Here is a 25167-nt window from a genome sequence, read left to right on the forward strand (position 1 = left end):
AAGCTCTCCCTGAGCTAAATACTGAATGACAGGATCCATCCAGGAGCTCACTACCTGAATGACCGCCGTGCTGACTTGGTCATATGCTCGGCTTTTAACCATCTCCACCAGTATTTCCCGACCTATGCCTCCTGCCGAGGTGGAGGCCAGTTTGGATAAGGCGTCAGCTCTCCTATTTTGGCTCCGCGGTATCTGCTCAAGCGCAAACTGCTCGAACAAACCCTTCAATTCGTGTGCCTTCGCTACGTACCTTCTAAGCGTCCCCTCTTTGACTTCGTAGCTTCCCCACACCTGGTTCACTATCAGCTGTGAGTCACTATAGATTTTTATCGACCTGGCCCCTAACTTCCGGGCTATCTCCATCCCTGCAATCAAAGCCTCGTACTCTGATTCATTATTAGAGGCTCTGAAGTCGAATCTTAGTGCATAGGGCAGTTCTTCCCCCATAGGGCTAATAAGGAGGAGACCTGCTCCGCACCCCTCTTTGCTCGACGCACCATCCACGTACAATGTCCAGGTGGGACCTGCTCGTTCCACCGCCTCTGCGTCCTTCCTAGCCTGGATAGTATCCCCTGCCAGTTTAGCCTTGTCTGCTTTTCCAAGATGCCCGGCCTCGTCAGCATCGGCGGCCTGTCCGACCTTAGCTGCCTCCTCGGCCTCTCCGGCCTTGGCAGTTCCCTGGGTCTGCTCGGCCTCCACTGCTTTTCCGGCCTGCCTATCCTTGACGGCTTTTTTGACCTGCTGAGTCTCATCCGCTCCTCTGGACGGTCTGTCCTCGGCAGCTTCTTCGGCCTGCCGGGCCTCAGCTGCTTCTCCGGACGGTCCTCCCTCCGCTACCTGTGTGACCTGGGTGACCTCGGCAGCATCTTCGGCCTGTAAAACCTCTGCTGCTTCTTGGGCCTGGACGGCCTTGGTAGCCTCGTGAGTCGGTAAAGCCTTAGCTGCTTGCCCGGCAGGTACCTCCTTACCAACTCCCCTGTTCCTCATAGCCTGCATGTCACTGGCCTGCTTGACCTCCGCTTCAGGCGATCCAAAGGATACACCATCTGCTATGAAGTCTGCCAATGCTTGGGCTTTGATGGAGGTCCGGGGCTGGTAGCCCAAGTCATACTCCGACAGCTCCACAGCCCACTTTACCATCCGTCCCGAGGACTCGGGTTTGGAAAGGATCTGCTTCAAGGGCTGGTCCGTTATGACCACTACAGGATGAGCTTGGAAGTACGTCCTAAGCTTCCGAGCTGCATGTACCAATGCCAGAACATAGCGTTCTACCGCCGAGTACCTTGCCTCGGCCCCCTGCAGGGCGCGGCTAACGTAATACACCGGCTTCTGCGTTCTTTCTTCCTCTCGCACCAATACTGCACTAATGGCCCCCTCTCCCGCAGCTAAGTAGATGAACAGGGTCTCCCCCAACTCTGGAGAGGTCAGGGCCGGCAACCGTGCGAGGTGGGCTTTCAGCTCATCGAATGCCCTTTGGCACTCCAGGCTCCATTCGAACTGCCGATTAGCTTTCAGGACCTTGAAGAAGGGCGCTCCCCGAACTGACGATTTGGATAGGAACCTGTTCAAGGCTGCCATCCTCCCTGTCAATCGTTGTACCTCCTTTATATTTCGGGGAGGAGCCATGTCCGTGATAGCCTTGATTTTGTCTGGGTTAGCTCTGACCCCCTCTTTAGAGATCATGTAGCCCAGGAATTTGCCCGACCTGACCCCGAAAGTACACTTCTTGGGGTTTAGCCGCATTCGCGAGCTCCGAAGGACCTCGAAGATCTCCCTCAGGTCGGAGACGAACTGCTCCTGGGTTCGGCTTTTCACTAACATATCATCCACATAAACCTCTAGGTTCCGGCCGATCTGATTTCTGAACAGCTTGTTCACCAACCTCTGGTAGGTTGCGCCTGCATTCTTCAGTCCGAATGGCATGGTAACGTAACAGTAGGTCCCGTCCTCAGTGATGAACGAGGTCTTCTCCTGATCCCCCTCATCCAAAGCTATCTGATGGTACCCCTTGAAGGCGTCCAAAAAACAGAAGATCTCGTAGCCCGTTGTCGAGTCCACGAGCTGATCAATCCGTGGGAGTGGGTAACAGTCTTTCGGGCAAGCCTTATTCAGGTCAGTGAAATCCACACACATTCTCCAGGCTTTCTCCTCCTTCTTGACCAGCACCGGGTTGGCTAGCCTGGTAGGATAATAGACTTCCTTAACGATCTTAGCCTCCAGTAACTTACCCACCTCGCTCTTAACGACCTCCTTTCGCTCAGGAGCGAAATTCCTCTTCTTCTGCTTCACTGGTCGGACGTTGGGATCTACATGTAGTCTGTGGACTGCCAGCTCGGTGGGTATTCCGGGCATATCATCAGCGCTCCAAGCAAAAATCTCAGCATACTCTTCCAAGAGAGATTCCAAAGAACTTCGGATCTGCTCACCCAGGCCGGCGCCGACCTTCACTGTGTGCTCGGGTCGGTCGGGCTGGACGGGTAGCTCGACCAATCCCTCATCTGTCTCCAATCTTTCCCCCCTCTCCAGGGGTTCCCAGGATTCCAGACAAATCGTCTGAGCTACCAATTTTTCTTTGCTCTTAAGGGTGGCAATGTAACACGCCCTTGCCACCTCTGGATCTCCCAGCACCTCAGCCAGCCCATCAGAAGTAGGGAATTTCATACTGAGGTGCAAGGTGGAGCAAACAGCTCGGAGGGCATTCAACGTGGGACGTCCCAGGATCATGTTGTAGGAGGACGGCTCCTTAACCACCGCAAAGTTTACCGGAATCGTTCGGCACTTCGGGGACACCCCCACCGTGACCTGGAGAGTGATCATCCCTTCCGGCCTCACCGGAGGACCAACAAAGCCGATCAACGGAGTTCGGACCGGTACGAGCTGTCTATCCTCCAGCTGTAGCTCCTTGAAGGTCTTATAATACAGCACGTCTATGGCGCTTCCGTTGTCTATATACACCTTCCTCACCTTGAAGTTACAGGTGATGACTTCTATCACAATGGCTTCATGGTTATTAGAGGCCAAAGGGACTGCGTCTTCAGGTCCATAGATTATTTCCTCATACATCTTCAAACGCTTGGCCGAGCTCTCCCCCGTGGGAGGGGGACGGTTATGCCGCCGAGCTGCATGACTATCTCCACCCGCAGGTCCTCCGGCGATGGTGTTAATCACCCCCGCCAGGCTCTGTATTTCCTGCTCGGGAGTTCGGCCGCGGGGCCCCTGAGGCCGGTCCCGCGGGTAGCTCGGGCGTTCCGACCTGGGCCTTCCCCGTTGCTGGTCAGCTCGTTCCTCTCGTACAAACTGCCCCAGATGACCTCGTTTGATGAGCTTTTCAATGTCTTTCTTGAGGTGACGACAGTCCTCCGTATCGTGCCCCACATCCCGATGATAAGCGCAATACAGACCTTGATCCCGTCTACTTTTGTCCCCAACCAAAGGTCGAGGAGGTCGGGATAGCCCCTCCTGCTCCATTACTGCGAGCACTCGAGCTCTGGGTGCCGTGAGGCCAGTCCAGGACTTGTCCCCTCCCATCGGGCGACTCCTGGGGAGGCGGTCATAAGCACCCCTCCTTCCCTGGTCAGGCCGTGCCCTCACTTGGTCGGCGCCCTTCCTGCGCTTGTCATCCCTCAATTTTTCTTGTGCACTCTTAAGGCGATTGGCTTCCTCCGCGTTGGCCTTCTCATGGGCTCGATCTAACATCTCCCGAACTGTCTTGGGAGGTCTCTCCACCAGCTCGGTGTACAGCTTTTGCTTGCGCAGCCCGTTGATGAAGGCGGCCATGACCACCTTGTCGTCGCGATCTCGAACCTGAAGGGACTCATTATTGAAGCGCACCATGTACTCGCGCAAGGACTCCTCGGCCTTCTGTTGGATAGTCATGAGGTGCGCGGTGCTTTTAGAATAAGCTCGTGAAGAAACGAACTGTGCTGAGAACTGCCGTGCGAGCTGAGTGAAAGAACTGATCGATCTAGGGGGAAGCCCCTGGAACCACTGCCGAGCCCTTCCTTCTAGGAACATTGGGAAGGTCTTGCACCTGACCGCATCCGCGGCTGTTTGTAAACGCATCTGCGTCATGAACACAAACAGGTGGTCTTCCGGATCCGTAGTTGCGTCGTAAGGCTTCATGTTCGGAATTTTGAATTTCGCGGGCAGTTGAAACTCCTCGATATCGAGCACAAAGGGGGAAGCAATGTACCTGTCCGCTTCTGGGTCCAGAAGTAGGTCCAATTCGTCCCGCACCTGCTGTCTCTCTCTCCGGGGGGAGAGGTCTTCCCTGGGGAGCCTCCGGACGGGCTCCGGGTGTTCAGTCCGGGAGTTCTTGTGAGAAGGCTCCATGACCTCGACTTGCTCACGCGTGACTTCCCGGTGTGCTCGCTTGGCCCCAGTTTTGGTGGGACTCCCAGTTCGGGATTCTGACGGATCTGCTCCCTGAACCTTGGGCTCCTTGTCCTGATGACCTCCCGACTGCTCTTTGAGATAGTTCATGATTGCCTCGAAGGTGGGCAGGTTTTCGGCCACTGTCTGAACCAGTTGTTCAGGCGGGATTCGTGAGGGCCCTGCCCCTCCTTCTCCGGGTGTTGGACCCCGAGAGGGGTTTTGGGAGCCACCACGCTCGGTCCCCTTGGACCCGCCAGCGTTCCTCTGCGACCTAGTCTTCGGCATGACTCGCAATGAAGTGTAACGTGTTTCCCACAGACGGCGCCAATTGATGCGACTGCCAAAAACCGTGTCCGAGCTGATGCGGCCGACCTGATTGGAAAAGTCGAGCTGGGATCGTGCTAGGTGACCTGAGAAGAAAGAACGGAGGTGGGACTGATGTCCCTGGGATAACTCCGACGGTCAAGTTAGTTTGGCCGTAGAAGGATATAGTAATAGTAGAGAATACTTGTGAGCGTACCTTGCGTAGTCTTGATAGCGGAGTATATATAGGACCGTTCGAGTTGTAGTTTCCTTATGGGAGTCAAAGTTCCCTTAGGGTTCGGAGTCTTCCTAGGGTTTCCCGCGGCGGCCCCTAAATGTTCGGAGACGGCGGCCCATTAAGCCCATCATAGGAGACCTTCGACATGCCGAGCTGGCTTTCTTAGGCCGAGCTGGCCCATGCCAGCCTCGAGGTACCTACTGCCGACCTGCCGCGTGTGGTCTACCGACCTGACACATGTCATGCGCGGATTTGCCCCACTACAGTTTTGTTATGTTAATCTAAAGATTTAACATTTCAATTTGTGTATTATACTTTTTCATCCGTTATACAAGTCTATGTGTAGTATACCTTCTCATAATTTATACATAGGCATAACTTGCCCAAAAATAAAAAATACTAACAAAATAAATTTGATTCTTCTTCATAGACTCTGACACTTCAGCTACACTAGTGAGCGCACACGCTCTCTTGGGTACCATTAATCTAAGCAAAGCCCGGAACCCCTGCATAATAAATGATTTGTTTGGATAGAGTATTATTTGAAATAATTATTATTACATTTTTTATGATATAATGTATGTAAAATTAAAAGATGATTAAGAATATAAAAAGATGAGTTAGAAAATGTGTTTATGATACAAACTACGTATTATTTGAAATACAGCAGATCAAGGTTTCTGCCACTGGTGGATTCTGGGTTTTCTTTTTTTTTTCCCCTCCCTAAACAATGATGTCAAATATGCTAGTAATACTTCAAACAAAGCAAACAATAGCGTCCAGTACAGCTCCCACAAAAATGGAACCCCGTCCCTCAGGCCTCTACCAGTGCTACTGAAACCCAAGGAAAAAAAATTGCCATTTTACAAAAATCAAGAGCTTCAGAGGGAAAAAAAAAACAAGTGTAGAACTTGAAAAATCCGTAGCGCCTGGAGTCGACTGCAGTAGGGTAAGTTGAATCCGTAGCGCCCAAAAAGGCTGATAACAGCTACAGATCAGAAAAAATTGAGCTCGTATATACGTGTATGTCAGAGAGCCTGTATAAGCCAATTAAAACACACGACTTCAGAAGTTTCTGAAGTTGTAGCTATAATTTGAGTTCAAGCTGTTCCTGATCATCCTTGGAAGAAGATTCTGGTCGATCGTTGTTGTTGTTGTTGTTGTGCAATTGATATGGTGCTCTTGCACCAGCCCTGAATCAAACAAAATAGCAAAAAGGGAAACAAGCACCCTCAGATTGTCATTCATGAACACATCCCTCGTAAATTAAGTGTATCTAATCAAGGTAATGAAGAAACTGAGAACCAAACTTATTCTGAAAGAGTAGCAAAGTAATTATATCCACCCTTACCTATCTTTTCTCTTGGCAAGGAACCGATGAAGTGATGATCTCCTTGCAATTGGCAATTCTGAAACACGGAAACAACAATCCTATTGGTATCAAGCATTTAACGGAGAAGATAACTACTGATATCAGGTAGTGACTAACCAGAAGTATTAGCTTCAGGCTGTGGTTGCTTAGGCGATTCTTGAGCAGCAGTACAAACTGGATCAGCCGGTGCTTTAGATCCGGACGCCACAGCACCAGCAGAGCAGAGTTTCTCCACACTGTTATTAGGTGTCGAGAATCTTCCACTAGCATTAGCATTACCAGATCCTCCACTGCTAGCCAAAAGCATTATTTCCTCAGCTTTCTCAGCTGGTAAATCGTCAAACACGATTACATCCCCGGCATAAAATATAGTCATCTGGGCTCTCTTGGGTTCACCTGTCATCTCCTCCCTGCAATATGAACCAAAAGCGTGCTACCAGTCAATCCTACCCTCAAGACAGTTACTTCGAAATCACAGAACGCACCACAACAAAGGCAGAATCTTGAAAGAGAAGAACGAACCTAGGACTAACATTTCTTGAGGCATCCTCCGGAGTATTGGAAGTGACCAAGGGAGCAAATCGAGATAAGGGATCAACAGGCTTGCTCTGTTCTGACGAGGGCTGATCCGGAATTTCCATGCTGTTGAGTAAGTTCAGCGTAGAGGTGGAAGTTTCAGGTTCTTCTGGTTTAGCTGAAAACAAGCATATCAAAGCGGAAGCGCTTAGTTCGGCTATAGATTGAAGTATTCATTGCCAATTATTACTCCTACTATACATGGAAGTTACCAATCAGTGAAAGTAAAGCAAAGCGCAGCAAGTGCAGATACAAATTTAAGTCCTTTTTTTTAATTAAAGAAAAAAAAACAATTGTAGCTACAAATTCAAGTTAACCATCAGCTTAATTTAATTTATAACTGAAGTATCTTCCAATTATTCAAGTCGCTGTAAAACCTTCTTGTAACCCGGACAAAGGCCAAGGAATAAGAAAATCCAATTTTGCTTGCACACTGGAAATTCTGAAGAACAAAGAAGAGGGACAAGGAAAGCAGCTCCCTTGAACGCATTTCAATGGAAAATCCTAGTAATACGAGGGAGTACATTCAGATTTGAGACTCAAACGGACCGAAATTAATGATAAATCAGAACATGCCCCCCGGGGGGGAAGGGAAGAATTCATGTACCTATAGCTTCTGGTTTACAGCTGATTCCAGCAAGATTTAGATCTCTTAAGCCACCTCTTTCTTTAACATACTGACTCAAGAGGTTGCAAGTGTGGGCAAATTTTGATTTCTCCAGTGCTTTACCCCTACCAGAGGCTTTGCTGCTGACAAAGGAATTGTGTGAAGCAGACATGTTTGTTGCCTTTAGAATCAAGACTATGAAGCGTCTGGCTCTTTGAAGTTCCAAGACACTCAGAAAACTCTCTTGGTCAAGCTGTTCTTCTTTCACTTCTTTATTTTTTTTTTCCCCCCCGTAAACTCGAGAGCTTGAAGCGAAAGATTTGTCTTTGGTTTTGGCCTTTAGGGGAATATATCCTGAAAAGGAAGTGGGAGGAGGAAAAGAGGACAATGGACCTATGGAAGAGTGGAAGGTACGGCAGGACGCTTATCAATTGGTTTACCGCTCTCCTATTCTACTATTCTTGGTAATCGGGGTCTGGCTGTGGTCTGTGTGGTCCTCATTTCTTTTTTGTTAAAAAAAAGAGCGGCTTGACCGCTTGAGAGAGCAGGGGTGGGGGCGGGGGGGATGGATGGACGTGTGTTATAGCACGTGTTAATTGCCATTGCTGGATAAAAAGACTGGACCCTTTAAGAAAGAGAAATGATGTGGAGTTGGATAAATCCTAGCAGCCTTCGGCACAGGAACACTTTCTTTACTTAATGCTGGACCATTTCAATGGGAACAATAGTCAATTTACGTGGGTCCAATTCACACATTTTTTTTAAATTTCTTTTCTTTTCTTTTTAAATTTTTTGGTCCTAATATGTTTGCGTTTGAGTGCAGCGTAACGTTACGTGCCTCTTTTTTTTTTTTTTTTTTTTTTTGGTATACTGTTAGCTAAGATAATGCGGTAAGTAGCCACTCGCTTAGTATTCGTCCTAAAAGTCATCCTTGGTCGACAGCGACTTCATAAACTTTTACACATTTTACGGATTATTTTTTCTTTTTTGGGGTCTTGCGTCTAATGATAACCTAAGCTTCCCATTGATTTGAGGCTCGACACGCCAGCTTATTTAGACTTTAGTGCGCCGTCGCGATTAATTTGTTTTCCTATTCTTGTAAGGTTTGCTTCTTTTTCTCCTAAATTTTTAAAATTTTGAGAGATTTTAAAGCTTTTCTTCCCTAGTCGGATCCCTTGTTTCCTCGAGAGGTGATTATGATTATTTGTAGCGGCGAAACAAGACATGGAATGTAAGATCAAAAGATGATTGCAGGAAAAGTTTGAGTTCAAAAAAAAGGTAATATCAGCATTCAATGTACATGACATATTATAAATATTTAATATATATGAGATAAAAAAGTAATAAAAAAATGTAACAAAAAACATATTTTTACAACCTTTTTCTCAAAAATTAGCAATTTTGATTGGGCCTAATTTTTTAAATTTCAAAGATAGTTTTAACTCTATTTGCCTTTCATTAGGTCAATGTATAATATCTAACAATACTAAATTTCTTTACTTCGTAGATTTGACTCCAACAATCACTATAGGTTAAGACATACTCCTAGAATCACGAATCGTTTCAAGAGATTTTTACAAATCACTTATCAATATAGCCATTACATGAATAATAAATTTTGAACACATATATTTTATAAAGGAGTATTTTATCCTTATCAATAAAATGAATTAGTGTCGGTGCTTCACAAGAATAGAGCCACTAGGTTAGAATTTCTTCACGTTGACTAGTTGGTTAGAATTTCTTCATAGCTTCTCTTCTTTTCGTATACGAAGGCGATGCATGGGACCAACGGATGTCGGTGTAAATAAAAGGACTTGCATTCCTTAACCATAAGATTTTTTATTCGAAACTCATGAAAATATAAAAGATAACGTTGGGAGAGCTTTCCCCAAATAATCCGACACAGTTTGAACAGGATTAGTTATAGATCGTAAAATGAATACGAATATTTTTGGATTATACCAAAAAAGGAGATGCATGGGACCAACGAATGTTGGCGTAAGCGGATGAAACTTGCATTCCTTAATCATAAGACTTCGAGTTTGAAACCCATGAAAATGTAAAGGATTACGTTGGGAAAGCTTTTCCCGCAAGGATCTCATCGAATACCTTTGGATTATACCAAAAAAGAGATGCATGGGCCCCTTAAACAGGAATTAATCCTATAACAAAATTCGAGTTTCTCTTGGAAGTCGGGTAGGAGTTGAAAGAGCTATCAGAAGGCCGTATGAAAGCAACAAATGGCCAATTACGTTTACTGCTGCATAGCCACCTTGAACGACCTTTACCGCGAAATGTATTGGTCATTGCTTGTGCAGCCCAATATTTTTAAATTCGGATCAGAGAGTGAATTGAAAAATCTTTGGTTTAATTGATTTGATCCCGTTCAAAGATTTAATAATTTTTATTCATTTTAGTATTAAAATTTATAATAAAACTAAAATATTTATCTAAAAAAAAAACTTAATAAAAATCCCTTGAACCTCCCGATTTTATTAGTACTTCTTTGGATTTTTAGTTGAACCGGGCCGAAGGCATGTTCGGTTCATGATTCAACTGACTGGTCCGGCTCGATTTTCAAAACATTGGTGCAGCCCTGGAATTCGTCTCGTGATCACTGCCTCATTTCACACCAAATCGGAATTTTAGATCTCACCTAATTTTACATTTTCTTCAATTTTCCGGAGGGTACAGTAATAGTTTGGCCTTCTCAACTAAGTATTTTTTAATCTTATACCTTTTCAATGGAGCTGTGGCCCATCACTTATTGTCGTTCTTTAATCTTTCCTCGCCATATGTTACGCATTACATGTAAACAGTTTTTTTTTTTAAAGATTTAAACTCAATATCTTTTATTTATATTTTCTCTTATATTACCACTCAATTGTTAATTCAATTTAAAAGATAAAAGATTTACAGCTCCTTTCAACTTACCACCTAACCGTTAGCTTAATTTAAAAGATAAAAAATTAATTAATTATTAAAAGAATGTAATAAGCTAAAATAGAAAGAGCCACCAGCACAAAAGTACGTGGAATTCAATCATATTACACATTAACGGAATGCCTTCTCCGTTGAAGCTATACGTTCATTAATACGAACCACCCAACACAACATTTACTTCTTTTTTTTTTTTATAAAAAAATAAAATCTTTTCTTGGACCCTTCTAACCCTCCCCCATTCTTCCCAAATCCAACCTCTAGACATAGAAAAATGATATGCTATACAACTCTATGCGAGGAAAATAAATTAATCTCAAAAGATGACCATCTCCAAAATTTTTAACTATGTTCGCATCTATATCGCATAACCATGTCATGATTTTCAATCATATTTTTATAGTCAAACTCACTAATCCTTAATTGGCAATTCATCATTCATATTGGGGACGTTTTACCATTTTAGTTTGAAGTAATTACAAGCATCTTATAGACAAGTTTCACAAGTGGACAAAGTCTATAAGTAAAGCTACAAATATGAAGAGTTTTTTCTGTTTTCATCTTTTACGTGATTATAGTAAGCTACTTGTACGGAAAAGGTTAATGAATTCAACATCGAGCAAGAGGGGAACGGTTGAATTTAGGCAGTAAAAAGGGCAAAAAGGGAAATTTAAATCTAAGATTTCTATTTCTTGACATCCGTGGCATTGCGGCCAAAGAATTTGTCAAGATAAGATAACAGCACTATAAAAGTAAACGTTTTTCACGTATCCACAAAAACACGTTTTATTCCTTTTTCCTAGCTCATAGGTGACAGCTAGTACAAAAGTGTACAGCGGAGAGGGCCGACAGTCCACACAGGTGCAATAGTTGAAAGTTCGGTAATGCAGACCGCCAATAGAGAGTTGATTTTTGTTGGACTTTCTGAATTTCCACGCAACTCGCAATAGAGCACGTTCAGTTCTTGAGGGTTACTGTTAGAGCTTCGACCGAGTCTAATGTTTGATGTTCTGGGGTTTAATTTTGACTCGAATCTTAATAAATTATAAATATTATTTGAATTTAATTCGTTTATTTATATAAATATTTAAGTTTAAAATCGAGCTCAACTCATTAAATTATACGAGCTAAATTCAATTCGATTCGATTATTAAATAACGAGTCTAATGTTATGCTCGAAATCGATTCCTTTATTTAACGATTGAAGTTTTTTGTCGAATTCGAACAAGCAAAAAACAGGTCAGTCCATTAAAAGCTCTAGTTGCTGTCGGCTGGAATTTGCCAAATACAGTAGTGTTAGTTGAGGAGAATACAAGCACTAAATACTACTGCTGATTTCGTTAATGAAGAGCACGCCTACTGAAGTCTGCAAAGGGGCCTCTTTAGTTGCTAGTTACAATTACAAGGTGAAGTACAAATATACTAACAAAATAAATACATACACTAAAACAATAAATATAGATACTAAGACAAAAAATATATAAAAACACATCATATTTTGTTGCTTATTGAAACTTGTGCTAACAAATTATGTTAACGTCTATATTCGATATTTTAATATCTCTGTTTACTAGGAAAAATTCGTTCAAAATTTCTCTTATATTTTGTCAAATGATTTTTTTCGTCACTCACTTTTAAAATGGCAATCCAACATATTTTAAAAAATCAAGTTGATAAAGTTCAGTCGTAACCCATATTTTTAATTTTTTATGCATTGAATCTATCACGTGACTCACATATAATCATTTTTTAGAAGTAAAAATGTTAAATTTCATTTATAGTTAAATAAAAATCCGATCTGAATTCATTTGTATTTTTTAAAAAGTAAGATCTAACATGAATTATATTCATTTTTCTCTAAAAAAGTGATATTTGATTTAATTTATATTCATTTTTTCAAAAAAAAAAAAGAGATTTGACCTATTATATATAAAAAATGGCTGCATACAAATCATGTGCTGATTTCAAGTAAAAAAAAATGGTTAGAATCAAATTTGCTAATTTGAATTTATAAGGAACCTAAAATTAATATTTTAAAACCAAAAAATTTAAAAAATATTTGACCAAATTTGAAATATATTTTGAACGATTTTTCTTATTTACTATTATTTGAGTGTTTATACTTTACGGTCCAATTGCGTGGCAATGGGCAAATTGCTGCAGGGGCCCTTCGTCAATCGTCAGGAGGGAGCGGGGAAAGATGGATTTGTTGTGGACTAGTCACGTCCAATTAGTCAAGGTAAATAAAGGTTGTCTATTTAATGCGATAGATCTAGCATGTGAAGCGCGTGTGAGTTTTCATTTCTTCATTCAACAGGTGGATGGCTAAGATCCAATGAAGGTGATCGTGGAATCGGACCCACTTCACACCTGTAGCTATAGGCTACAGTACTGTAGTCACTCTCGTGGAACTTTCAGCAACTGAGCAGTAGACGAAGACTCGGGTGACGGGCCTGGTCCAATGGCCTAATCACAGTCAGTTCATTTTTTTGACCCAGTAAACTTAAAATTCATTCGGCCAATCTCTGAGATTTCTGTTGCAGAAAAGATGCCCCGCCACCCCCCCCCCCACCACTCACCTTGGCAACTTCGCAGCAACTGCTAATGTCCAACCCCATCACAGGAAACCGGTCCACATTTCGGTCCATCTTTGGTTTCATAAACTCCAATATTTCATCTGTCCTATTTGGATAGTCTCGATTTTTTTTTCTCACATAATTTAAGAAAATTTTATTAATTTTTTTAAAAAAGTAAGTATTTTTATATTAATATTAGAAATATCACTAATTACTATTCATTTACATTAATTATTACAACAATAATGATGCTATATTGCATCATTTAAAACATATATCAAAATAATTATTGGTGTAAGAGTTGACCGCATTCAATACTCATTTAGTCCTATTTGATAGTTTTAGTTTTCTTTTTCATCCCTCACAAATTATAACCAAACTTCCAGTTCAAAAATACAATTAACTTTTAAGTTCTCTAAAATACCTTATTTAATAAACGATCTCATTAGGGAGCAAGTGTTGCCCATGCAAACATTGGAACAGAGCCAATTAAAATTTATAAAAGCACAAGTCTTTTGTTCAATTTTCACCTTTTTTTCTTAAATTTTTAAGTAAAATTTTAAATCAAGTTCTCTGCTGCTTTCTTTTCCTTTTCGTCTAATATTTTTGAGGCAAATATTTGATAGTATATTGCGGATCTACCGAAAAAACAAAAAAAAAAAAGTAAATAAAAAGCCAGCCTAAATGAGCCAGTGAAACCAGTACAATAACTTAGTCGTGTATTTTAACATTTAATTTCTGCTTACATTCCAGCTCGACTTCTACGTGGCAGCAGGAGTTGAATTTTGCATGCCTTAAAAACGTCCAATTCCACGGTCCCGTGCGCCGTGAGTCGTGACAGCAGGATTTAGATTTTTCTTGGATGGCAAAAACAAAACGTAACTTGCAGTTGTACATGACGAACATTTCCGTTCGAAACTACGGGCCGCCCCGAGAAGGCACAAAGTTGAGCCAGCATGCAAGTCTGCTGCTAGATATAAAGGCTTGATTTAGTTAGGCGTCGTTTGGATTTGGTTCCCCAAATAATCAAATTAAATATCGTATTGACATTTTGTGTTGATAAAATTTTAAGTTTGGTTTAAGCTTAATTTGATCAGCATAAATTTTAAAATTTGCTTAATAAAATATTTGAATTTGGTTCGATAAAAATTCATTTGAGCTTAGTTTTATATATAAATTAGTTAAACTAGAATACAATTTCAAATTGTTAGTAAAAAAAAGTAAGTCGACAGTTAACTTTGAATTTTGGGCTTCATGCTGATGATCCGTCAAGACTAGAAATGTAAAATACTAACTACTTAAAACAGAGGCTTGAAGGCATTCCAATCTTAATAACGTGGAAATAATTTCTTTTCCTTTTTTTTTTTTTTTGTAAATGCAAGTTGAAAAATGAAAAGGTTACCACATTCTAAGATCAAGACAAACTTCTACTGGTGCATCATCAAATAATAAGTCTAAGTGCTACATTTACATTTACATTTAAAGGTGGAAGAAAAATGTCTTTAAAAAAATAAAAAAAAATAAAAGAAACGGATTTTTACTTGCACTAGTCACCAACCGGTAGGTAGAATTCATAGCCGATTAATTTAACCCATGGAGAAGGTCACTAAATTGGTGAAATCGAATCGGGCAAAGCAATGCTAAGGGGTGTGAAATCGAAAAGGGTTGAATCCATCACAATCGAAACTTCTGACGGGACCGTCCCCTCAATGCTCCAACCCTCCAAAATCATGGGAAAATAGGGAGTGGCACCGTGGCAGGACCAAGACCAGGACAGGAGCAACGACAGTAACGGCTTTCCATTCATTTCTTCAGGACAGCTGAAGTGATTCTCTCTCACTCCCTTAAGCTTCCCGGACTGCCCCCACCTTCTCTCCTCCTCCTTCCTAACACTTCCCACTTCCCGCTTCACTTTGATCAAGAAATTAGTAAAATCCTGGAGCGGAGTGCCATGAATCTGATTATCAACGTCATTATCAAAAATTAAGATTGTGCTTTCCATAGATAAATCCTGACATAGTGTAAGACCAATCCCAGATCTCGACACTTCTGGTTGATTCTGAAATGGCCATTATATTTCTTCGCAATATCATTATTAGGCCATCCAATTTCTTTTTTGTTCCCTTGATTTTTATACCGATAATGACAAATTCGGTTACAGATTCTGAGGCCCTGTTGAAACTTAAGCAATCGTTTACCAATGCAGAAGCTCTTGATTCTTGGAGACCAGAGACGACATCCTGCGACGAGGATAACAGGTGGGACGGGGTGGTTTGTGCCAATGGCGTTGTCACTGGTGTCCAGCTGAATGGATTGAACCTATCTGGGAAAATAGATATCGATGCCCTGGTCCAGATTCCTGGACTCCGAACCCTGGGGATTCAGTTCAATGCCTTTTCAGGTCCCATTCCGGAATTCAATCGCTTAGGTGCATTGAAGGCTATTTACTTGACGGGCAATGGGTTTTCAGGTGAAATTTCGGGAGATTATTTTGGTAAAATGGATTCTTTGAAGAAAGTTTGGCTCTCTAGTAACAAATTTACTGGTGCAATCCCAGTGTCGCTGTGGCATTTGCGTCACCTAATTGAATTACATCTAGAAGGAAATCAGTTTTCAGGTACAATCCCAGCTTTGGAACAACCAACATTGATGTCACTAAACCTCTCGAACAATAACTTAAACGGAGAAATTCCACAGGGATTATCAAGATTTAATGCAAGCTCATTCCGGGGGAATCCTGGACTTTGTGGAGAGAAATTAGGTAATCCTTGCGGTGGCATAACGGTGCCAAGTAGCGATAATAATGACGATTCAAGAATGATCTCTTATGGAGTCCTGATAGCCTCAGGTGTCATGCTTTTGCTCATGTGTTCCGGGATTTATGTGCTCAGACGTAAACAAGAGACGGAATCCGATGTAATGGCGGATGAGGATCTTGATGGAAGTGTCGGGGTACGGATATCAAGTGCAAATAAGAAGGAACTGAGTGCAAGCCAGAAAAGTACCGGCTCCAGTCGCAGAGGATCCAATCGCATTGGAGATCTAGTAATGGTAAACAATGAGTTGGGTGAATTTGGGCTGGCAGATTTGATGAAGGCTTCAGCAGAAGTGCTTGGAAATGGAACACTTGGATCCACGTACATGGCAGTGATGTCGAATGGTTTGGCAGTGGCGGTGAAAAGGATAAAAGAGATGAATAAAATTGGAAGGGATGGATTTGACGCCGACATCAGGCGTTTAGGGAGACTGAAACACAAAAACATCTTGACACCATTAGCTTATCATTTCCGGAAAGACGAAAAGCTGTTGGTATACGAATACATTCCTAGAGGCAGTTTGCTTTATCATTTGCATGGTATGAAATCCTTTCCCCTGCTACATTAACTTTTGATAATTGATCTGTCTCTTATCCAATCCATTACTCCTTACCGTGCACCTTAGATTCAATCAGCAGAATGATTCAGTCCCTGTATCTTGAAATTAGGCACTATACTATTGAGTCACATATTTGCTTTGATTCTTCAGCGGATCGAGGACCTTCTCATGCTGAGCTGAATTGGCCTACACGTCTCAAGATAATTCAGGGGATAGCCCAGGGGTTGGGCTATCTCCACACCGAACTTTCCAGTTTTGAGGTGCCCCACGGCAATCTGAGGTCTAACAACGTGCTTCTAACTCTCGAGTATGAGCCAATAGTAGCAGATTATGGCTATTGTTCTCTGATCAGCGGTCAGGCCAGAGAATCCCTTTTAGCATACAAGTCGCCTGAGGTTGTACAATATCAGCAGGTTTCCCCCAAATGCGATGTTTACTGTCTTGGAGTGCTCATTCTTGAGCTGATCACAGGCAAGTTTCCATCCCAATATTCCAATAGTGGCACTGGGGGGACTGATGTGGTTCAATGGGCAAAATCAGCAATAGCTGAGGGAAGAGAGGCCGAGTTATATGATCCAGAGATCGCTAGCTCGAGCAATTCCCGAAGTGAGATGGAAGAACTACTCCACGTTGGTGCGGCATGCACAGAAAATAACCCTGAGCAACGGCTGGATGTTAGAGAAGCCATTAGGAGAATAGAGGACATACAAATAGCCGGATATCAGAGCGCTAGATCCTTTAATGTACTACCGTCACTAAGAGATGGATGTGCAGAATCAGCCGATGCATCGCAATCCCAACAGCTAAATGCACAACGTGTTTGTGCTGACCAGTGCCGCAACAGCATCAATGTTGAGGACAGACCAGGCCATCGGACAACAACTGACAGTTTTGCCTTTGACACAGTGTCTAGTCCATTTGAAGCATAATTAGTATTGGACTCTTCCCAAAAATCTGCTTTTCGCCGCCATGCAGGAGAATGAAACAGAATGTGGATGAAAAATTAACAGCCCTCGATTGAGATTGTGAAGGGTCGCTTTTGGCTGTTAATTTCTCAGCTCATCGGGAAGATGAATCAGGTAATTAGGATTGCCCCATTTATTACGGCATTGGCAAGCTGAAGACCAGTCGCAAAAATGGCCCTTTCTTGCACGATGTAACCGGCCGAAAGATGCATTTGATCTTTAATTTGCTTGGCCAGATTCCACCTGTTGCCTTCAGTTTTTCTTTTATCTCTCTGTTTTTTTGTAATTTGTGGGGTGGAGGGAAGCAAAGTTGAAAAAGAGTGATCAATGACGCCCCGTTTACCGTGATGCTGAACAAGACTATTGATCTCTGGAAACATTTCCAACGATTTTTTGTCTTAGATTGTCAAAGAGAAATGGTTCTACGAGTCGAAGGTTTCAAAGACAATTCCAAAACTGTAAGCTCTGTTTTACTGTTTTTTTTTTTATTTTTTTTTTAAAAATTTTATACAACTATTTTAGGGTGATGAATTGGAAATGCTAGATGCTTATAACCGGTACCAATTTTCTCTCTTCAAAATAAGTTGGACCTCATTCCTCATGATATAATTTTCATAAAAAATGTGTCCTAAATTTTGAAAATTTTTTTTTTTTGTTTTTTTCTAAATGCAGTTAATAAATATTTGCTTAGAAAAAATTCTGCAACCTAAACCATTTAAATATTACTCCCTATGTATTTACAGGGGAAAAAAAAGTATACATGTCAAAACTAGCTAGGAGTAGGAGTATCAATTTATTTTTTGAATTCCCAATTATTTTTATTCGATCACGTCACCACGGGGGGCGGACCAAGGAAGAAGTAAGCTTTGATAGTTGAGCATGATTATCTTAATGGACTAGTAACCGGTTGGTCTAGAAACCGAATCTGGATGAGCTACACGACACAGGAAAAAGAGGAGGGTCCCTTTTACCTCTTTTCCTTTCCGGGCTGCTGTTCGACCGAGCGCATATTCTTCTTCTTAAAGTTACTTGTCGATTATTCACAGCGCGGCGGCTAATTTGTGAATTCAAACTTAGTGGGTTTACTACAGATGAGGATAAATACATTTCTTTAATCCTAAGTACCGTAGCGTTGGCCAGCAAGATAATACTACAACAAATCTTCTTCTGACTTCCACAAGTAATTAATTTCCATCTGAAACCCTTGGGACAGTAGTATAGTACACATTATTAATTAATCGACAATTATTTTTGATGTTATAGATAGGGCGCGCGCATGCGTATATGGTGACGTGATGCATGCAGTACGTCATTACAGCCGGAGAATGGATGGAATGATAACGTAACCCACACAGGCCCCGTAACATGCATGGCGATTGGCGAACAGCCACCAATCAGCCACGCCTAATTAGTAGTAGTAGTAGTTTCCAACGGAAATGATGAATGATACCTGATTACTAATAAGTACGCATTTATTTAAGCTTTACTCAATTAGTCCTTATACTAGGACAGAAAATCGAGAGGCATCGGAAATGGAGAAAGAAAAAAAAAAAAGTGTATTAATTTTTATTTCTCCCAAACTAAATCAAAACAAGAAAAAGAAGGAAAAAAGGGATGAAAAAATATATACGGTTCCCGCCCTCCCCTTCTATTTCTAACAAAGAAAAGATGAGATTTAAAGAAACGAAAAACAGTAAGAAGGATTTGAATCTAGAACTTTCGACTTTTGTAATCTCATTCTTAATCATTAGATCAAAATCTTATCGGTAACTTGTGCAGAAGAATAAGAACAAGATGCAGCCGAATAGTAGTAATATACTCCCTCCGTCCCACTTTGATAGTCCTGATTCTTTTTTCACACAGTTTAATAAAAAGTAGTTAACTTTATTGGAACAATCAATTTAGGTAGCTAATTTCCTAAAATACCCTCACATTAATTAGAGTACAACTTTATGGGAACTTAAATTGATGGTAAAAAAAGAATCAACTCTCATTAAATGGGGTAGATTTATAGTAACAACAACTTACATTGAATAAGGGTATTTTAGAAAAATTAAAATACAACTACATTCTTCAATTGGAAAGTGAACTACAATTTGGGACAGACGAAAAAGGAAAATAGGACTATCAAAGTGGGACGGAGGGAGTAGAAATTAGTGATATAGTTCAAACCAGCAAATTATTACGCCTTTCGGATTGGTACGACAGCAGATTCTCTCTCAAGACTACTTACTTACCCAATGAAAGAAGTCGAATCTGCACACCACTGTTTTAGGCACAGAAATTAGCATAAAATCTTGTTTCAGCTTTGAGAGGCTGTATTAAATTTCTATTTATTAACATTTTCTTTCTGTTTTGTCCCAAAAAACAAAAAAAAAAAAAAAAAGGGCATTGAATCTTCAAAGATTATTAGACTCTGAGAAAGGGTTATTAAACTATTCTCAATCACAAAATACAACTGCCATATGATCCAACAAGCTAAAACTACTCGGCAAGACACCTGGAGAAAAGATAATACTTGTCCCAGGAATACCAGTTAAATTATAAAAGGAGAAGAAAAGAAAAAAAAAAGAAAAAAAGAAGCCCAGAGATAGAAGTTAAGCTGCAAATTTGGACACTTGGAGATCTTCTTTCTGGCCTTTTGGTACATTTCTTTGCCCATAAAAATGATGATGTTCGAAATGCAGTTTTCCTCCTTAAAAAAAATAAAACAGGAGCATTCGTAGTTTGGGATTTGTAAACAACCGTAGAGTAATAGTGCGGCTTTTTAACCTTTCTCTTTGCATTAATTTTTTTTTATTCTAAAAATAAAAAAAAATGTTAACTTTTAACTTATGTCTTCCTTATTGCAATTTTCACAGGTCTTTTACACTCTGAGATGAGATTCTTCTTCTTCTTTTTGTTTTTTTTTTTGAGTATATACATCCTTCTCCTTTCAACTAAATTGAGTAGAAAATAATTAAAAAAAAAGAAACTATATATGTATTACTTATATCATATTAATTACTACTTGAACTTGTGATAACATCTCCTCACGCTTTAATTACTACTTCGATATCCTTAACCATACGGGATCCTCTGTCCAATGTTTTGTGTCTACTTTTCTATCAAATGCAAAACTACATAGTTTCACTTATTATATCTGCTGATGTGGCACATAAAGAAGAAAGGTTGTTTGGCTGCCTTATTGTACAGAGGTTCCCAAAATTGTTTGCTTTTACTTACACCAAAAAAGAAAAAAATTATTTTGTTAAATAACTTCCTTCGTCTTCTAGGCAGACAACGGTGGCAACAGGTTTTTGAAATTGTAACGGTAGCAATAAGGTTTTGAGAATTGTAACAAAGTTATATAAACAAAGGAAACCCAAAAAAGAAGAAAGAAGAAGAAACATAAGGCAGCCAAAGGGCTTTTCTTTTTTATGTGCCACATCAGCAGATATAATAAGTGAAATTATATAGTTTTGCATTGGACAGAAAAGTGAACGCAAAATATTTGACAGAGGATCCCATCAAATCCTTAACGCTTTCCTTGTTTTGGCATATGAAGAGAATGGTGAAGCTGAAAAGTTTTTTTTTTTTTTTTAAAAAAAAACCCGTAAAATAAGAAACGGTATGGCTGCTAAACACTCTATAATCTGTAAAATTAAAGACGGAACAAAAAAAAATCATCTTAATCAAATGTTGTTGATACAATTCGATAACCTTAAGGGAATTTTTTTTTTTTGGTCATTCACAATCCTCTCATGATTCAAACAAAACTCATTCACTTAAAAAAAAAAGAAAATAAAAATCACGGTACCATCAATAATACATTATTATTGTTGAGCAAGTAGAGTGAGTAGTATTATTTTGTTTTTGGGGCCGTTTTGCAATATCCATCGTCATCATCATCATCATCATCAGGACAGAAGACATCAACCTATTGTCCGTCTGACTTCCAGTAGCTAAAATTTTGACCCTTTACCAACGAACGATAACACCCCAAGCTTCCTCAACTCTCGTCATCCCCTCTACTTCCATCCCCTTCCACATTTACCCTATATGGAGCCACCGGAAAACGACGCCGTGGCTGTTGCGTCAGCTGAGAAAATCATCCTCCGCTGGGACTCCACAGCCTCCGAGGACGCCAGGGACAGAATGATCTTCGACGGCGATCGATACGAGATCGACAAATACTTGCAAGCCGTGGATGAAATCCAACGGTCAATGGAATCCGCCAGCATCTCAGACGACTCTGCTAAGGCCAACAGCGCGATCCAGATCGCCATGGCCCGCCTGGAAGACGAGTTTCGCAATATTCTCATTGCTCAAACTTCCCCTCTCGAAGCCGACACTCTGACCGATCCCAGCTCTTGTTCCTTCCACTCCACCGCTTCTATTGGCAGCAGCGACAGCCACTTGAGCTTGCCGCCGCCGCCGCCGCACACCGAGGAAGACGACTTCACCGAGACCAGCTCCTCAACTTACGCCTCCGATACCCCCCGCCGGAAAGAATTCCGTCATCAGGAGAGCGGAAGCAGCACCAGCTACAGATCCACCAACAGCATCCGCGAAATTGATCTGATACCGCCCGAGGCCATCTGCGACCTCCGTAGCATCGCCGAGAGGATGATAGCCGCTGGGTATCTCCGGGAGTGTGTTCAGGTGTACGGCAGCGGACGCAAGTCTGCCGTGGACGCCAATTTTCGAAGCCTTGGGATTGAGAAGCTCAGCATAGGAGAAATCCAGAGGCTGGAGTGGGAAAGTCTCGAGACAAAGATTCGGAGGTGGATACGGGCCGCCAAAGTTTGCGTGAGGATACTGTTTGCTAGTGAGAAGAGACTCTGCGAACAAATCTTTGAAGGTCTGGGGACGGCCTCCGATGATGCTTGCTTTATGGAGACTATCAAGGGTCCGGCCGTGCAGTTATTTAACTTCGCTGAAGCTATTAGCATTAGCAGGCGATCCCCCGAAAAGTTGTTTAAGATATTGGATCTTCATGATGCTCTCTCCGACTTGTTGCCCGATATCGAGGTTGTTTTCGAGTCCAAATCGTCCGAGTCCATCAGGGTGCAGGCAGTGGAGATACTGTCCCGCTTAGCCGAGGCTGCAAGGGGGATATTGTCCGAATTCGAGAACGCTGTGCTTCGAGAACCTTCCAAGGTTCCCGTCCCCGGAGGGACGATTCATCCTTTAACTAGGTACGTGATGAACTACATAAGTTTGATTTCGGATTATAAGCAGACTTTGATTGAATTGATTGTGTCGAAGCCGTCCACTGGTTCGAGGTATTCAGGGGATCCTAATACCCCGGATATGGACTTGACGGAGTTTGAAGGGAAGACCCCGTTGGCGCTTCATTTGATTTGGATCATTGTGATTTTGCAATTCAATTTGGATGCCAAGTCTAAGCATTATAAAGATGCATCCTTGTCCCATTTGTTTATGATGAATAACGTTCATTATATTGTTCAGAAGATTAAAGGGTCACCTGAGTTGAGGGAAATGATTGGGGATGACTATTTGAAGAGATTGACGGGGAAATTCAGGCTGGCGGCCACTAATTACCAGAGATCAACTTGGGTAAGAGTGTTGTATTGTTTGAGGGATGAGGGGTTACACGTGAGTGGAAGCTTTTCATCCGGTGTGTCCAAGAGTGCCCTGAGAGAGAGGTTTAAGACCTTCAATGCCATGTTTGAGGAGGTTCACAGGACTCAGGCTACATGGTTGGTCCCCGATGTACAACTCCGAGAGGAGCTTCGAATTTCAATATCTGAGAAGTTGATACCTGCTTATCGATCATTTCTTGGACGATTCAGGAGCCACATTGAGAGTGGGAGGCATCCGGAGAACTATATCAAATACTCTGTGGAGGATCTTGAGAATGCCGTCTTGGATTTCTTCGAGGGCTACCCGGTGTCTCAGCACTTGAGGAGGAGATCTCAGTGAAAGCTGGGGTGGATGAATACACCTTTTAGAGTCTAGGAACGCTATTCTTTTAATTTTTTGTGGAGTGCTTGGGTATGAGGTTCTGGTTATTCTTACATTTGGTTAGCTCTCACATGGTATAGAAAGGTCGAGTCCTGAATTTGTGCGACAAGCTGGTGACATTGAAGAAGCAGGACTACCAGCTGTACTTCTTCGGAGTCAGTTAAACCTCTGCCTGAATGCTGCATCTCTGTAAGCATGGTGTTGTTTGTATTTCTTGTTAGTTTTTTAGATCGCTTCATTTGTTGATATGGGACTTGCTGTAACTTATTTTTGAATATCTTCTCATGCATTTAATAATTTTAGCACAGAAACAGAGCCCCAAATCTCTTTGATGACCTACAACAGTTAAAATCAGTGCAAGAAATCATCTGATGATTGTAACTGCATTATGAAGCACTTCATTAAGCTACCGAGATAATCAAAATAAGTAAAATTCGTTTTCCAGTGAAATTAGCTGGTTTCACAAGCTTACTTGCTTTTCCTGCTTATAGGCTTGAATTCTGCTGAGTTTTTGATCTATTTAACAGAGATGTGTGGAGGACTGCTGTATGACAGGTTTAGGTTAACAATCCCATATCAATTTCCTGATGGATGACATTTGATTCCAATAATGGGCTGCAATTTGCAGTTTGTTGGAGTAGGTATCACAATGACATTTGATTCATTGTGTTTATTTTGGTTACATTTGCTATAGCACGCATCTTCTCGCACAAGAGTTATATTTTGTTTTGTGCATTGCTTAAATTTGTCATCAATAGACCTGTTCTGCAGCATTTTAGGCTTCATAGACAATTGAAATATACTTGCTGTCTAGGGCTTTAAGGTGAAATCTTGGCATCTGGTCTTATGAGCGAAACCAATTTTGTTCCTCCTCTGCCCGCTGTACCTGCTAGTAGAGTCGGAGGGCTGTAGCTCAAATTTTGGAGTGGCAGTCAGAGTCAGGTCATGTGGCATCATGTAAGGTACAAGGGAATTGTATGTATTTTAATCCTAAATATAAAGAGAAAAAAGGAAAAATTCTGAGAAAATCACGCTACCGAGAATGGACCAGTCCCTTGGCTTTTCTGATTACCTTTCCAATTCAGAATTGGGGTGTCAGCAGCAGTCAGCAGTCCGCGCCAACATTTGTCTGAATAAGAACACTGTTCTGGCTGCGCATAGATCTCCAAAAGTTGAGCCTCCCGGTATCACTAATGGCATCATCATCCCTTTAGCTCACTTGACCCTTGTGTTTGTGTGTGTGTATGGATAGTGTATCATTAAAATAATTATTATAGCACTTTTTTTATGATGTAATTTATGCGAAACAGAGTGATAATTGAAAATATAAAAAGATGATTTGATAACGTGTTTATGTTTATGATGATGCAGGCAAAATGATTTTTGAAAAAAATAAAATAAAAATTCATAACCAAAAACAGTAGTACTATTAGCTAACGGAGGAAAACGTTACCGGAGCATATGATTGATAGGTTCTGAAATCAGGCAGGGGTTAACCGACTCGGAAAGGAGGATTAAGAGCGGATGATGCTATGATGTTTACTTGGGAATCAGTTGTACACGCACAGGGAAAGCTGTCATACATACAACTCCCGCGGGCTTGGTGTGATCGTCTTCCGTTCATAATTTTCTTCTGAGAGAAATGATGGGAGAGTACAAAGTGTAATCTTTAGATCACTAACAATCCTACATATATTGCGAGTGTTTGGATACAAAATTTATCCCAAATAATATTTCGCTTGCATCATAAACACATTTTTCAACTCACCTTTTTATATTCCCAATCACCTTTTTATTTCACATACATCACATCATAAAAAGTGTTACAGTAATTATTTCAAATAATATCCTATTCAAACAAACGCATT

The 25167-nt window shown here is 41.5% G+C and overlaps 4 protein-coding genes across 4 annotated transcripts in view; 2 read left to right on the top strand and 2 right to left on the bottom strand.

Moving 5' to 3' along the window:
• Positions 1-4659, bottom strand: part of LOC113767833 — a 9397-nt gene extending 4738 nt beyond the window's left edge. Inside the window, exon 1 of the mRNA XM_027312034.1 lies at positions 55-4659. Within this exon, the coding sequence (XP_027167835.1) occupies positions 55-4659 (4605 nt within the window). The remainder of the gene's footprint in view (positions 1-54) is intronic.
• Positions 4660-5637: 978 nt separating this feature from the next.
• LOC113768319 (protein TIFY 10B-like) lies at positions 5638-7883 on the bottom strand. Its single transcript, XM_027312621.1, has 5 exons — positions 7471-7883; positions 6810-6981; positions 6405-6697; positions 6267-6324; positions 5638-6108 (listed from the first exon to the last, which is right to left on the bottom strand). The coding sequence occupies exons 1-5, from the start codon at positions 7640-7642 to the stop codon at positions 6003-6005; spliced, it is 801 nt and encodes a 266-aa protein (XP_027168422.1). The 5' UTR covers positions 7643-7883; the 3' UTR covers positions 5638-6002.
• A 7248-nt stretch (positions 7884-15131) lies between these two features.
• Positions 15132-17628, top strand: LOC113767834 (pollen receptor-like kinase 3). Its single transcript, XM_027312035.1, has 2 exons — positions 15132-16344; positions 16515-17628. The coding sequence occupies exons 1-2, from the start codon at positions 15132-15134 to the stop codon at positions 17291-17293; spliced, it is 1992 nt and encodes a 663-aa protein (XP_027167836.1). The 3' UTR covers positions 17294-17628.
• A 3573-nt stretch (positions 17629-21201) lies between these two features.
• LOC113768774 (exocyst complex component EXO70A1-like) lies at positions 21202-23765 on the top strand. Its single transcript, XM_027313250.1, has one exon. The coding sequence runs from the start codon at positions 21371-21373 to the stop codon at positions 23255-23257; it is 1887 nt and encodes a 628-aa protein (XP_027169051.1). The 5' UTR covers positions 21202-21370; the 3' UTR covers positions 23258-23765.
• Positions 23766-25167: the final 1402 nt, after the last annotated feature.

Source organism: Coffea eugenioides, chromosome 4 (genome assembly GCF_003713205.1).
Source record: "Coffea eugenioides isolate CCC68of chromosome 4, Ceug_1.0, whole genome shotgun sequence".
NCBI classification, from domain to species: Eukaryota; Viridiplantae; Streptophyta; class Magnoliopsida; order Gentianales; family Rubiaceae; genus Coffea; species Coffea eugenioides.

Bases quoted from the DNA above. Each gene is read 5' to 3' on its own strand.
- LOC113768319 (XM_027312621.1), bottom strand. From the start codon at position 7,642: ATGTCTGCTTCACACAATTCCTTTGTCAGCAGCAAAGCCTCTGGTAGG. The intron at 6,698-6,809 runs GTTCGTTCTTCT...TTCATATTGCAG, and splicing joins TCAAGAAATGTTAGTCCTAG to GGAGGAGATGACAGGTGAAC. The intron at 6,109-6,266 runs GTAAGGGTGGAT...TGTTTGATTCAG, and splicing joins CTTGCCAAGAGAAAAGATAG to GGCTGGTGCAAGAGCACCAT.
- LOC113767834 (XM_027312035.1), top strand. From the start codon at position 15,132: ATGACAAATTCGGTTACAGATTCTGAGGCCCTGTTGAAACTTAAGCAA. The intron at 16,345-16,514 runs GTATGAAATCCT...TTGATTCTTCAG, and splicing joins TTTGCTTTATCATTTGCATG to CGGATCGAGGACCTTCTCAT.
- LOC113768774 (XM_027313250.1), top strand. From the start codon at position 21,371: ATGGAGCCACCGGAAAACGACGCCGTGGCTGTTGCGTCAGCTGAGAAA.